The sequence below is a fragment of the Panthera tigris genome, chromosome C2 (genome assembly GCF_018350195.1).
Source record: "Panthera tigris isolate Pti1 chromosome C2, P.tigris_Pti1_mat1.1, whole genome shotgun sequence".
NCBI lineage: Eukaryota > Metazoa > Chordata > Mammalia > Carnivora > Felidae > Panthera > Panthera tigris.
In genome coordinates, this window is record NC_056668.1 from 148,326,941 (window position 1) to 148,342,358 (window position 15,418).

A 15,418-nucleotide genomic window follows, 5' to 3' on the forward strand; every position below is an offset into this window, starting at 1 on the left:
CCAAGAGGACCCAGTGCAAACTCCTGAAACTCTAAAATGACACCTTGTAATTGAGGCACACTGAATTTTTTTTCTCCCACACTATGAGTCTTATCAAAAGTACAGGGTTACCTCGTTTTCTTATGCTTTGCTTTATTGTGCTTCACACACGTTGCACCTTTCACAGTTGAAGGTCTGTGGCATCCCAGTGTTGAGCAAGTCTCCAGTTTCCCCACAGCATCTGCTCGCTTCATGTCCCTGGGCTACCTTTTGGTAATTCTCACCGTGGTTCCAACTTTTTTATTACTGTATTTGTTTCCATCTGTGATCAGTGATTATGACTCGCTGAAAACTCGGGTGACGGTTAGCGCTTTTTAGCAGTAAAGTTTTTAAAAAGTATGTGAATTTTTTTTTTTTTTTTTAGACATAATGCTATTGTACACTTAATAGACTATAGCATAGTGCAAACTAACTTTTATACGTGGTGGGAAACCAAAAAGTTCTTTTGACCTTTTTTATTGCTGCATTTACTTTACTTTGAGGGCCTGGGTTGGAACCCACTATATCTCCAAAGTATGCCTGGAGTTAAAGTTGAAAAACACATGCCAGATATCACTGTTAAGGAAAGTTTTACAGAATTCAAAGTTGCACGTCATGCGTTGATGTGCCTGCTTGATCCTGGTGTCCTCGGGGGCCCGAGCTGCAGTCTGAGGTCAACAGGTTTTCAGGAACAGCACTTTTCACCAAATGCTCCCCTCAGTTTGTTCAGCTTCTCCAGATCTCTGGTTCTCATTGAGGAAAAAACTAACTTCCACAATGTATAGAAACCTGGTCTGATTATATTTTGAAGCATTCAAGCCCTCGTCGTTGGTTTAGGAAGGTACATTTGTGAAGCCTGTGGCCAATGTGTCTGAGCCGCCTCCTGGCTGAGGGGGCCTGTCTTGACAGGTTGGAGTTGAATCTGTAATGGCTTTGGCTTATCAAGCCAGACTCTTGTTTCTTTTATTCCTGCACTGCTGTACTTGGTCTCAGGGAGACTCCTGATAATGAATATATACTGTAAGAATACTTTTCTTACTGTGTGGTTCAGTCGGTTGAGCGTCTGACTTCGGCTCAGGTCATGATCTCGCAACCCGTGAGTTTGAGCCCCGCGTCGGGGTCTGTGCTGGCAGCTCAGAGCCTGGAGCCTAATTTGGATTCTGTGTCTTCCTCTCTCTCGGTGCCTCCCCCGTTCATGCTAGCACTCTCTCTCTTTCAAAAATAAATAGATATTCGAAAAATTTTATTTTGTTTTATTTTATTTTATTTTATTTAAAATTTTTTTTTAATGTCCTTTTCTGCAAGAACCAATGTTTATTAAGAAGGTACAGGCCCGTTTACAATAAATATCAATAACATCATGAAAGACTGGAACTATTGTATCAATACTGAACTTGTGTAACCAAAGCACATTCTGTATTTAAGGAAACACAGCATACACGTACCAAAACAAAAACAAAGAAAATCAAAAGAAGACAAACCCATACACAGCAAAATCAAACATCAGCCTTAAAATGAGAAATTTTAAAAAAGAATACTTTTGATACCCAAAGTAAAAAAGTGGTTATGTATATGAAAAAAAAATTTAAAACTTTGTTCGGTGGAGCTTTCTCATTAAGAAGCTATCAATGAAAGTATTTTTGGTTGCATATGTTATCTCGGAGTGTGTATGTTTGTACTTCCATGGGTAAATATGAGAATACTCTCTCATGGGATTAATTCATGCTTTTAGTGCCATTTTACACTTCTGATCTGTATGTAATTACATGCATATTTCTGACAAGAAAATATATGTATACATAGGTGTATACCTATGTACATAGGTATACCTATGTACACCTATGTATAAAAATATATTTGTGCAAAGTGTGATTTACTTTGGATATCTGCTATCTAACGGTTTATACAGAAGCATTTTTTAGGGCCTGATATGTGCCCCCACCATAGGGACAGGGTTTTCTTTAACCGGACTTCACAGTTTAATGATAGCTGGTGAACACTCATGCAGATTTGAAATGAAATTTCTTCATATCTTGAAGTCTGTCCACTTTTGGAACAGTTTATAAAATAAAAAGTGTTAACTCTATAATCCTGTGCTTTTGTTTTACTCATCTGAGCTGGATTAAATAATACGTCTTTCTCGTAACACGTATCTTTATGTTTTCCAGAGATGAGGGGTTGCAGAGAAAAATACAAATGAAACCACATGGCAGTTGAAGAACAAAAGTAATGTAGACGAGTTCAGGTTTTTATTAAGCAATTTGAAATCCGCTTTGGATAATAATGATAGGGAGTTGGTTGGGACATGGAGTAGGATGTTTTCACGGCTTGTGGACTGATTCTGATGTGAAACATGGATCTTGGCTTTGCAATTCACGCTCTCAGCCTCAGTCTTCTCATCGGTAGAATAGAGACCGTGGTACCTAACTCAGAAGATACTTGCGGGAATTAAATGGGATACCTCTTGTAAGACGCTTAGTACGGTGTGTGGGGCATAGTACGCCCTTGGCAACAGCAGCACGACTGTTATTATTAGGTACGGTATTATCTTTCCTAGTAACCTTTAAAATGAAGATTGTAATAATACGGTCATAGTGATAACAGTACCTACTTCAGACCTGTGAAGTGGCTATTGAAATAAATATTGCTGATTGTGCCTCCCTGGAATATATGTAAATGCTCAGTAAATGTTATGTAAAAACTTAAAAAGTGAAATACAAGTAATACGCTTATTTACTTTGACTTTGGAAACCTAGAAGTCTTGGCAAGGAGTTTGGGCTTTGATGATAACTCTTGGTAATTAGAAGTTTAGAGATGCTAATAATAGAAAATTTGTGTTCTTCATGAGTAGGTAAATATATGGCTTAAATCTTGCGATTTGTGACAGCATGAAGGGTCCTAGAGGATTTTACGTTAAGTGAAACAAGGCAGACTTGAGAAAGACAACATTTGGTTTCACTTAATATGTGAAATCAAAAAAACATAAACACATGAACAAGGAAGACAAAAACAGACGCACAGGAAATAAACTGTTGGTTACCTGAGGAGGTTGGGGAGGTGACAGATGGTGATAACTAGACAGGGATCATTTTGTAGTGTGTAAAAATATTGAATTTCCATGATGTATGACCAAAACTAATAAAATATTGTATCTCACTTGTACTTTAAAAAAAGAATTGTGAAGTTTCTAGAGTTTGTAAGAGTGACCTACATCTGTTTTGGTTTGGCAAATACACATATTAACATCGATACTTCTAATATATTTTAAATGTTTATTTATTTATTTGTTTAGAGAGAGTATGAGTGGGGAAGGGGCAGAGAGAGAGGGAGACAGAGTCTCCCAAGCAGGTGCCGCGCTGTCAGCACAGAGCCCGACACGGGGCTCAAACTCACCAACTGTGAGATCATGACCTGAACCGAAATCAAGAGTCGGATGCTTAACCGACTGAGTCACCCAGGCGCCCCTTAGTGTTGATACTTTTAATTTTGTTAAGGTTTTAATCCGTCTTTGGTCTTAAATAATACTCGTGCTAAAGTCAAGATGCTGGGCTTTTCTTGCACATAGGCAGTAGGCTTCCCAGTTTTCACTCAAAAGTGTTGTATTAAGACTGTTTTATTTCTAAATAGTAACACTCACACTAATTTGGAAAATAATTGTGTGCTCACATTAGGAGCTTGTGCTGACATCTACTCTAGCTGGATTCGGGGCTTTGAGTGATGTCTACAGTCCTGTGTGTTTGTGTCTTTCTCACCGTCTCTGTGCTCTGCCTACAGTTACGTGACTTTGTTCTCATAGAGGCTCTTTCTACTTGGTGGTTAAATGGCTCCTGGGCGGTGATCCTAGGGAAAGAGTGGGTGTCTTTTGTCATAGCTTTAGCAAAATGTTCAGGGAGGACAATAATTTAATCTTGTTAAATACCATGTGATACCTGTGTTCCAGGTGCTTATCAGAACGACGGTGTGATATAAATGAAAACTCAGTTGTAAGAATAAATATCTTATTAAATATTAGTTATGGTTATCTCAGAGAAATAGAACCAATAGGAGGCATGTGTATATATAGAGAGTTACAATAAGGAATTTGCTCACATGACTGTGGAGGCTGAGAAATCCTGAGATCAGCAGTCGGCAAGCTGGAGACCCATCAGACCCAGCTGATGGTGTAGTCTGTTTTGAGTCTGAAGGCCTGAGAATGAGGAGAGCTGATTGGAGGTACGTATCAGTCTGGAAACTGATAGGCTGAAGATTCAAGAAGAGCTGATGTTTCAGGGTTCCAGGGTGACTCAGTCTGTTAAGTGCCCAACTTTGTCTCAGGTCATGATCTTGCAGTTTGTGAGTTCGAGGCCCACGTCAGGCTCTGTGCTGACAGCTCAGCTGTGGATTCTGTGTCTCCCTGTCTCTCTGCCCCTCCCTGACCTGTGCCCTGTCTCTCCCTCTCTCAAAAATCAATGAACATTAAAAAAAAACTTAAAAAGGAAGAGATAATGTTTCAAGTCCAAAGGCAGCAAAAGAACAGTATCCCAGCTCAAGGCAGTAGAACAGAGGAATTCCCTTTCACTCAGCATTTTTGTTTTACTCAGGCCTTGAACGGATTGAATGAGGCCCACCCATGTTGGGCAGGGCAGTCTGCTTACTTAGTTTACTGACTCAAATATTAATCTTATCCAGACAGACCCAGAATAACGTGGGGCCAAGTATCTCTGTGCTCATGGCCCAGTCAAGTTAACAGATAAAATCACCCATCGCTTCATCTATCGTAAATAACAAGGCTGAATTGCTTTCCTATATAAATTAATGAATTAAGAGAAAAGAATTGTTACATCTTCACAGCGTATGTGCTTTGCTTTCTGAAGAGTTGAACTTAAGTTGTATTTGTTCGGTGCCTTTTCTCTGGACAGTTATCATACCCTGGCTGGCGAGATGGTGTTTCATTTAGACTTTGAAATCTAGATAGGATTGCATAGGAAGAGGAGTAGGTCTTCTGGTCAAGAATAGGGTTAAGCAAAGGCATGGAAGAGGCAGAGTAGTGAGAAGTACGCAGGCCAGCTGCTTTCCAGCAGATATCTGCATGTGATCGTTGCATGATGTGAGCCAGGGAGGGAATATTTTTCTCTTAATCAGCTTATCTATTCACCGGTACCAATTGAGGACGTCTTACTGTAGATGTTGCTGTAGTTGAGATGACCGAGATAGGCACAGCTTCTATGGAACAGGGACAGTCTGCCAGAGCCAAATATTTCGGAAATTAATATTTTTTAACTAAAGTCTGTAAGCTCTGCAAAAGAAGTGTTTACATAAGTATAACTTAAATACCGAAGCCCGCTTCCTTCAACACTGAGCCTGTGTAGTATTCACGAACCTGCCACAGAGTACAGGTCCTTTCCGAAATGCTCTGTGCGTTTACTACCCCTTAGCTTTTGAATTGCACAATTTACCCATTTAACTGTCTAAAGCTCAGTGTTTCTCAACGTTTTATGACCTTAAGACACTATTTCTGATGGCTTATCTGTTAACATCTCCCGAGAACTCCTTTGATCACAGTTTTGAAATCCTACTCAAGGGCATTTCCATTAAGATCAAGAACAAGAAAAAGATGCTCACCATCAAAACTTTTATGTAACTTTTCATCATGAGTATTAACTAACGTGATGATACAGGAATATTAAACTCTGATATCCTACTAGATTCGTATTGATGCATAACAAATCACCACACACTTAGTGGCTTTAATCAGCATCTACTCAGCCCTGTAGGTTGGAAGTCTGACATGGTGTGACTGGGTCCTCTGCTCCGGATCTCATGCCCCCGAAGTCCGGCATCTGCGGGTGTCCTTGCCTGAAGACTAGGGGAGAAACCGGCTTGTTGAGGTCGTTGGCAGAATTAGGTTTCTTGCAGTTTGCATTAGTTTCATACCACACGCTGACTGGCTCAAAACACCAGAAATTTCTTCTTTGACAGGTTAGGAGGTCAGAAGTTCACAGTCAAAGTCTTGGCAGTGTTGGTTCCTTTTGGAGGCTCTGAGGGAGAAACCATGCCTCTCTCCTGGCCCGTGATGGCTGCCAGCAATCCTGGGTTTATAGCAGCATCCACTGCAGTCTCTGCCTGTCTTCTCATGGCCTTCTTCCCTGTGTCTGCCTTGAATTTGCCTCTGCTTTTCTCGTATAAGGACACCTGTCATTATGTTTTTTTTTTTTAGTATTTGGTTTGAGAGACAGAGCAAGCAGGGGAGGGGCAGAGAGACAGGAAGAATCCCAAGCAGGATCTGCGCCATCGGCACAGAGCCTGATGCAGGGCTTGAACCCACGAACTACGAGATCATGATCTGAACTGAAATGAAGAGTTGGACACCTAAATGACTCAGCCACCCAGGCGCCCCATAAGCCCCTTCCAAAGAAGGTCGATTTCACAGGTCCTGGGCGTTAGGACTTGGGCATATTGTTTGGGACCATTATTCACCCTGGTGCACAGTTGTAGGACCAAAGTCCTTCCCTTCCCTTAGGTGCCCACATTTCTTTTCCCCGGGTCTCACCATCTTTAACTCAGCCACACTTGTCAAACCTCCCTCATGTGTGCAACCTCTCTGAGCTCCTCTTCTGCAACCACCTTGAGAAAACTCTGTGTGCTAAGGTAGGTGATGTTGGCCATTGGTAGTCTGGGTCTCGTGATTAGAATATACTTAGAGACAAATCTTGGCCCTGCCACACTTGGTGTCTATGCCCTCACTTCTTGCCCCTCTTCTTTCTTCCTTCAGTTTCCCCTCCTTCAAGATAGCTGGAATGCTGCTGATGTAACTTGAGTTTTCTGTGTGATTCATGAGAAAAAGTTTTTTTCTGGGAAGAAAAATAACCGTATATACTTGGAAAATTACTGTGATTTCCTTCAGCTGAAAGACAAGGTTTAATCTGAAAGTGTCATGCAGAAGAGGCAATATTTAATGGAACTTAAGTCCAGAATGACTTCATCCATTAAAATCGGCACCTCTGTCCAGCTTAATAAATCCAATGAACTCATAGTATTGAAAGTAATCTTCTCCTGACTGGTTTTTGTCTGAGACTTGTTGCATAAGGTGTGGGCATTTCTCCTTCAACATTTAACCACAAATGGGGCTAGATCCTTAACTCAGGTAAGACACCATTGCTCTTCTTGGGGAAGAAGAAGTTTTAATATTCATACAGAGGTAAATAATGTCATTTGTACTATATTGTGTGATTGTGCATACAAGGGTGAAAGCCTTTCCTTTCATCCTCCCTCCTTTTTTTCTTTCTCTTTCTTTCTTAGTTAATTCATTCAATAACTATGTATTGAGTGACTTCGATGTGCTGGGCATGGAGAATGCTATGGTGGGCAAGATTGAATCCCTGCCCCTCAGTGCAATTACATTCTGGTGGATGAGACAAAGAAGTAAACAAATAAATACGTAAGATCACTCCAGTTAATTGTGAGCATTGTACAGAAAAATGAAACATAAAACAGTGTCAGAGGATAGAGAAGGATAGTAAAGGGAATGAGGAAGGGGTTGTTTCAGGTAGGATAGTCGGGATAGGCTTTACGTAAGGCAGCAAGCCATGGCGAAAATCTCTGGAATTTGCCTTGGCTAGACTGGAACTACTTTGCTAACGTGTACTTTAGTTTTCATATTTTCTTTTAGCTTTGTGTGTTTTGAAAAGAGATCATGCTGATATAAATGTGCTTAGAGTGTTTTTATGACAATATGGCATTCAGCATTTCTCTCCTGGGGAAAATGAGTACTGCCTTTCTTCTTTATAATTCTCTTGTGACTTGTACAATCACCAGGGCCATAATGACTTTATAAATTATTAAGGCTTTGTTTTTAGAATCTCAGAAAGGACTATATTCTTTACAAATTAGAATTGTATTTTCTTTTAGAAATTGGAATTTATAAGTGGGTTGCATTAGTGGCAATACACCATAGAGCTGTTTATCGGGCTTTGAAATAATATCCAGTAAAAGTCGTGAGTTTGACTACCTGGTTTATATGTTGTTTGCTTAAAGAACATCCAGATGGTTCTGTATTGTGTATTTGTCTCCCTTAACCACAAGTGTTCTATGTTAAAATAGACATGAACTTGGCTATTTCTGGTAGGAATCAGAGTAGGTCGAGTATTTCGATTTTAGCTTTTCCTTAATTTTATTTTGCAGATAAAATTTAAATCACAGATGTTTTTGCAGCAGATAGAAGCATCATAAATTTCTACTTTGTTCCTTTTACCTAAGCCTTTGCTGTTTTGAGTGTGTACCTAATCAGTGCATTTAGCTCTGTAGAGTGATTCCCGCCCGCCCTCTGCCCCAGGAGACAACCTATAGGAATCTAAATTGGGATAATTTTGGAATTAAAGTAAGGGCAAATATTCTAATACTCCAGGTTTTTGGATAATATTTTGTTTGTTGCTTTATTGAAGTCTTTTTTTTTTTTTTTTTTTTTTGCCTTTCAGGTCTTTGTAATAAAAATTTGCTGTTGATTTTATTGAAGAAATCCAGACGAGATTAGGGTTTACTATCTGAAATTATATTGTAACATTTTCTTTGAGGTCATACCTGTTTTTCTTTCACTTAAAGAAATATATATGTGTATATATATATATATATATATATAAATGTATGTGTATATATGCCATTTGTTTCTCCATCCACTTATTTATCCATTTAACTTCTGATAGACTTAAGTATCTATGCATCCATGCAAGACAATGGAATATCATGTAGAATTTAGGTCATGTAAAAATCACAAGACCGAAAAGTTCTCAAGATATCCACTCTTTATTTGGTTTATACCCTCTCTTAGTTCATAAAATTTTGAAATTGACTCAGGATATCACCTAGTCAAATTTTGGATGAAACTATACAGAAAATGCCAAAGAGTAGATTATCTACTCTTTGCTCACAGAGGTCTGAGGGGAGGTCTTCAAACTGCTCGAAAGGCAGATTTCACCTCCACGCCTTTGCTGTTTGGTAGCCTTCTCTTAAGGTAACCTTACACCTCTCTTTCCTCTAAGCCCTAAGTGTTGAATCCATCTTGCTTTCTGTTAGATATGCCTTTTAACACACTGTTTTCCTCATATCTTTCCCTTGCTCAAAAACCCTTTACATTGTAGAAAGTAATATTAACACCTCTTACCCAGCCATTCAAGGCTCTCCAGTTTTGCCTTTTGGCAACCATTTTATGTTAATACCTGCCCGTGCCTCTATATGATCTCTCCATTCTAGTGAGATTTGCTTAGTACTTGTTGAAATTTACTCCTGGGAACCTGTCTTTTCTGTCAATTCTCACACACCAGACTGTGATATCTGTATCTATTCTAATATAATCCTGTTTTATTGACTGTCTTGTAATTTACTTATCTACACTACATTTCTTTATTATTATTATTATTATTATTATTATTATTATTTGAGAAAGAGAGTGGGGGAGAGGTAGAGAGAGAGGAAGAGAGAGAATCCCAAGCAGGCTCCAATGCTGTCAGCACAGAACCCAACACGAAGCTCGAACTCCTGAACCATGAGATCATGACCTGAGCCGAAACCAAGAGTCAGACGCTTAATTGACTAAGCCACCCAGGTGCCCCTCTACACCTACATTTCTAAATGTACTATAAATCATTTAAATAATTTCTAGTTGCTGAGTATCTAGGATTTTCCCAGTATTTCACAATTATATCTACTGCTACAAAGAACCACTTTCAGGGCTACATCTTTGGGTGTGTACTATTTCTCTTTGTTGAATCTCTAGGGTTGGAATCATAAACAGACCTATGTTTGTAAGGGCATTTGTTGGGTATGTGTTGGCAGATTTTTTTCAGAGGTGATGAAGAGTTTATGTGACCAGTTTCCATTTATGAACCTATTTTATTGTATCCTTGTTATCTCTTACTTGAATTCCTTCAGATATTAGTAAAGTTGGCAATCCTCCCCCCCACCCCCCACCCCTCCCTGCTGGTCCCATGCTTCTTGGCCATTTACATTCTTCTTAGGTAGATTTTGTTCAGCTTTTTTTTTTTTTTGGATGTTTATTGGTTTGCAATAGCTCTTTATATATTAGAATATTTACTGTTTTCTACCAACATTCTGCAACTTTTTCCTTCATTTGATTTGTTTATGGTGGTTTTGCCATTGAGAAATATTACTTAAAAACTTTAAAGCTATAAAGTTTTTTGATTCATTTCTTATTGTCATGCTACAGAGGGCTTTGTGATTATGTGAATACTCATTTCAGTCTTTTAATGGAAGTTACATTTTTTTACTTAAATTTTAATTACTTGACAATATACTTTCATAAGCTATGTCCTGACCATTCTAACTCCTTTCTAAGATCACTCTTTCTTGTCCAATATTGTGTCACCTTTCTTTCCTTTTAATTTGTGTGTGTGTGTATGTATTTTCTTGGTCCCACCCAACACCTAACAATCATCGTGGTTTTGGGGACACCTGGGTGGCTCAGTTGCTTAAGTGTCTCTTGTTTTGGGCTCAGGTCATAATCTCACAGTTAGTGGGATGGAGCCCCATATCAGGCTCTGTGCTGATAGCATGGGGCCCGCTTTGGATTCTGTGTCTCCCTCTCTCTCTGCCCCTCCCCCACTCATGTGCTTGCTCTCTCTCAAAATAAATAAACTTAAAAAATTATTATTATGGGTTTGTAAAGTAATTCAGCTTTTCGTTTAGCAGGATCTTCCTCACTGTACTTCTCTCTGAAGTTCCTTGGATATTCTGGAATTCTTCCCCCCAGATTGGCAGAGTGGACCTCTTTAAGATATGGGCCTCCCCTTACCCTCAACAGAATTTCTACTCTTTCCACTTGGCCAATTCTTTGGCCACTTCCCCAGAGTGACTTCTCCCAATAATGCAGAGTTCTTTTGATAGCCTGTTTCTACTTCCTGCCAGCTTACTTAATTGGGCATCAGTTTCACCAGGCACTTGACCAGATAGGGAAGAGACCACCCCTTGGATTCCTGAATAGGTGATTTTTAGTGGTTTTCTCTTCTTTGGGATAGATGTGGATTTAGTATGAATGGCTTTTCTTGCTTGGGTCCTAGCTGTTGGGGACCTGGAAAAGAGCCCTTATTTATAAGGGAGGATTCTAGAAGTAAAAGAGTGTGGAGGCTTATGTTGCTAGTGATCTCAGTCTGTGGCCAGGCTCAGTGCATTCAGAGTGCTCCTCTCCAGCCCGTGCCCATTGGAATGGGCCAGTTCTTCCCCGGTCACTTTCCTTCCAAGCCTTTTCAGAAGTCTAGGCTTATCACTGTTTTTTTCCCCCCTGCCAAGTCACATTCAGAGGAGTGTGAGATCCAATTACTATCAGCTCAGCTGCTTTATCTCCGTTAGGAAGACAAGCTTAATAAATCACAGCATTCTCTTGGCTAGTTCTTGCTGACCATTATAAACCTATCTTTGATGAAATGGAAGTATATTCAATATATTCGGTATTTGTATTCCAAACATATCTATTATGAATCTTACCCTTCTTTTCCAAGGGGAGAGAAACATAATATTCTTTGGGAAAACTCTCATGCACAGGCCAGTACAGGCTTCATCTTTCCCTCCTGTTTCAAGGTCAGATAACCTCAAACAACCTAAGACATTTGAATTTCAGGCAGTCAAGCTTCATCCGTGTGTTCTTTATAAATGTAGATTCTGTATATTCTTGTTAACTCCATTTTAAAATATTTTATATTTTCTCAGTCTTATTGAGATTGTCTATTACATTTCTAACCAATTGTCCATATCTTCTGTTGTGTTTTCCACAAGAAAAGTACGGAAGATCACATGGGAAGCGTTTTAAAACTCCTAGGTTAATGGCCCTTTCCTCAGTGATTCAGCTAAGTCTGGGAATGAGGGCAAGGGGAGCCGGTTGTCCAGGGTGAGAATTGGACTGACGCATCAGAAATCTCCCATCCCCCCTTCATTTGAAATTCTCTGGCTGACAATTCCCAAATACTGGTAAGCAGCTGACGAGTGCATTCTCCTCTTACCTGACTTGCATACATCACTTTAAACTCAGTAAAGCCTCAGTTTCCCTCTTCAGGATGTGTGCCCTAAAGAGCTAATAACAAGTGTGGGGTGCTCAAGCCCTTCACATTAATGACAAAGAAACTGGCCCTTGATGGGCTGGGAGATAACTTCTGAGCCTTCAGAATATCCTGCCAGATAAAGAGTCTCTGTGTACATGAAGCCTTGAGCCATGTCAGACCCTTTATGCTAACGATGTGAATCTGGGTGGGGGCCTTGGGCAATACCAAATCAGCTTGTTGACCCCTGGAGGGGCTGGAGCCCTAAGCACTAAGGTTAGCCACACAGACGCTCCATGCCCGTGTGACTGACGCCTGATGAAACCCTGGACACCAGTGCTCTAGTGAGCTTCCCTGGCTGGTAGTCTTTCATCCTTGTTGTCCACACTGTTGCTGGGATGATAAACTGTCCACACACCTCCGCTGGGAAAGGGCAACTGGAGGCTCATAACCGGTCCCTCCTGGACTCTGCCCTGTGCATCTTTCATCTTTGCTGGTTTTCACCGTAACAAACTGTGATCGGTAGTGTAACAGCTCTTCTGTGAGTCTTTCTAGTAAATCATTAAACTGGAAGGTTGTCTTGGGTACCCCCAACTTAGGATGTAAGAGCTTTCTATTTTACAAGAAAGGAATAATGATTTCTCTCTAATATGTGGAGTTGTTCCTTTTTTTTTTTCAAACTGGATGTTAAATGTTATGAATACATTTTTTAACACCTCTAAAGGTGTTTCTGCGATGTTTGTTTTCTTCATATGATAAAATGTAGCGTTTTCCTAAATTTGATTATTTTCAATCCTAAAAGTACTTATGCTCGGTTGTGCTGTATTTTTTTGACATGTTGTTTTCTTTGATTTATTAAAAAATTTTTTTTAAACGTTTATTCATTTTTGAGAGATGTAGAGAGAGCATGAGTGGGGGAGGGACAGAGAGAGAGGGAGACACAGAATCCGAAGCAGGCTCCAGGCTCTGAGCTGTCAGCACAGAGCCCAACACGGGGTTCGAACCCATGAACTGTGAGATCATGACCTGGGCCAAAGTCGAATGCTTAACTGACTGAGCCACCCAGGCGCCCCTTTTCTTTGATTTATTAACATTTATGATTTTCTTATGAATGATATTTAGATTTTTATCTTTGACATACCTGGGCAAAACTTTTAATTACTAGAATTTAAAAATATTTTATAAGAAACTTCTAAAATTCTGAAAGGTGATACTTCCTGTCTCCTTAAACAGAGCACTGTACCCAATTTAACATTTTCTTGACTCACTACCCCCGTTTTGAACATGATGGTGTATAATGGGCCCTGTGGTCCCATCGAGGTACGAGCAGCTGTTTCTTCTACGTTAAATGCTCCCCAGACTTCTCTCTGTTTGGAGTTCTTGGATTAGCTTTTTTGTGTGTTTCCTATGCCTTCAAGTCCCAGTTCTTTCTGTAATAGTCCCTCTCCTCCCTTTACTTGGCTCCTATTTTAATGGCTGTGGGATTAGAGACTGCATAATTAAGCTTGTTATATAATGATTTCCAAAATGAGAGTAAATAGGCTCTGATAAGAGCCTGGGGCCTTATCCTCTAGATGAAAAGCATCCGCTTCATGTCATGGACTTTTAAATATACATTTTGGGTTTTGGGAGGTGTTTTAACTCCCTTTTAGTTATTGGTTGTTCCAGGGAGTTGGCTCATAAAGTTGATTGGTTGGTTTGTTCATCTGTCCATGTGTCCATCCATTTATCCAACTGTCCATCCCTTCACCTGCCACTTATTTATGGAGCACCTACATGGTACCGTATACCAAATAGCTGAGCCTGAAAAGGGGAGGACACAGTATGTTAACCAGCCTGTGCCTGACAAAGAACATGGGGGCAAAGTCTGAGCCGTGTTGTGGGAATTTTTAATAAAGGCCTGCTGCTTATTTATCTTTTTAGTTTTATTCTCTCTGGCAATCATTTACATTTCACATGTTCAAGTGGTAATGAGAAAAGTGCTGTGCAGAAACGAGTTAACACGACAGGTCTGAGACTGCTGTCCTTAGAAAGGCCGGCCCTTGGCTGGCTGGCATCTTCGAACTTGGCTCTCCGGGTGTTGCCAGTCACCATTTGACTGATGGGGGGAGTTCAGGGTGGCCAGGCCATTGTGCAGCCAGCATGCTTTATGCCGAACGCCTGCTTTCCTCCTGGGATGGATTTTGATACTTGTTAGAGGTTGCGTAAGCGTCCAGCGCCCAGTAAAAACCTGGGTCACTTGAGTCTCTGATGGGCAGAAAGACCACACGCGTGTGCCACGTTTTTATTGCCGGAGGAAAGACTGTGCTGTCTCTGACCTCTTACTGAAGGAGATAGCATAAGGAAGCCTGTGCACAGAATCCTCCTGGCTCCTCCTGCGTCCTTCTCCCTGATGACTCATCTGCGTGCCCTGGCCACAAAGCTCTACTGAACGAATGTCCACCATGACTCCACCGTGAGCAAATCTCTGCACTTGAGGGTGGTCTTGGGGTCCCTGCCACAGGTGCCTGATGTTTATCAGTCTCTTACTCTGTGTGTAGCCTCACGCCGATCCTTTTACACGGGTCGTCTCATTGCAGCGTCCCCAAAACAGACCTCTGTGCGGCGGGTGGGTGCCCTCATCACCACTGGCAAGTGAAGCTGTTGGAAGGTTCATGAAGTTAAGTGCCCTGTGCCGGTCCTTCAGCTCACACATTGGCTTCTTTTTTCCCCAGATGTTGGCACCTTATGGTTTATTGCTTCCGTTGTCCAGAGGGGAGGTCAAGTGAGGAAAACCACTGAGTATTTTTTTCATCACTTTATCATCTCAGGTACGAGCACATCCTCGCGGAGCCTGACCCAGTACCAGCTTATGCTCTGAAACTGCTCGTTGCCCTGACTGAACACAACCCAACCTTCACCAGGTACTGTAACCCCAGATTTAAAATGGATTTTGTGTGTTCTAACAATGTCACAGATGATGAGATTCTGAAAGGCTAACGTTTGAGTTAACCGAAGTGGTCATTTCTCACGTTTGATGGTTGTGGTGTCTCTCATTGATGCTGTTTTGGGTCCTGTTCTCATGTTTTTATCCCCTTATTGGACTTTCTGTGGAAAGTCAACTGTGGAGTTCACAGTGCTTTATTTTATTTATTTATTTATTTTTTTATTTTTTTATTTATTTTTGGGACAGAGAGAGACAGAGCATGAACGGGGGAGGGTCAGAGAGAGAGGGAGACACAGAATCGGAAACAGGCTCCAGGCTCCGAGCCATCAGCCCAGAGCCTGACGCGGGGCTCGAACTCACAGACCGCGAGATCGTGACCTGGCTGAAGTCGGACGCTTAACCGACTGCGCCACCCAGGCGCCCCCACAGTGCTTTAAAATGATAAATTCTTTAA

General features: G+C 40.8%; 1 protein-coding gene across 15 annotated transcripts in view; it reads left to right on the top strand.

Annotated features, from left to right (window-relative positions):
- ULK4 (unc-51 like kinase 4) overlaps window positions 1-15,418 on the top strand; it is a 571,537-nt gene that overhangs the window by 219,973 nt on the left and 336,146 nt on the right. For 14 of the 15 annotated variants that reach the window (XR_006222024.1, XR_006222025.1, XR_006222026.1 and 11 more), the window contains one exon: window positions 14,849-14,941. The exons of the other annotated variant lie outside the window; for it this stretch is intronic. Coding sequence is in view for 11 of the 14 variants with exons in the window: in XM_042998368.1 (XP_042854302.1) it covers window positions 14,849-14,941 (93 nt within the window). In the remaining 3 variants the exon portion in view is untranslated. The remainder of the gene's footprint in view (window positions 1-14,848; window positions 14,942-15,418) is intronic. 15 annotated transcript variants of the gene reach the window in all.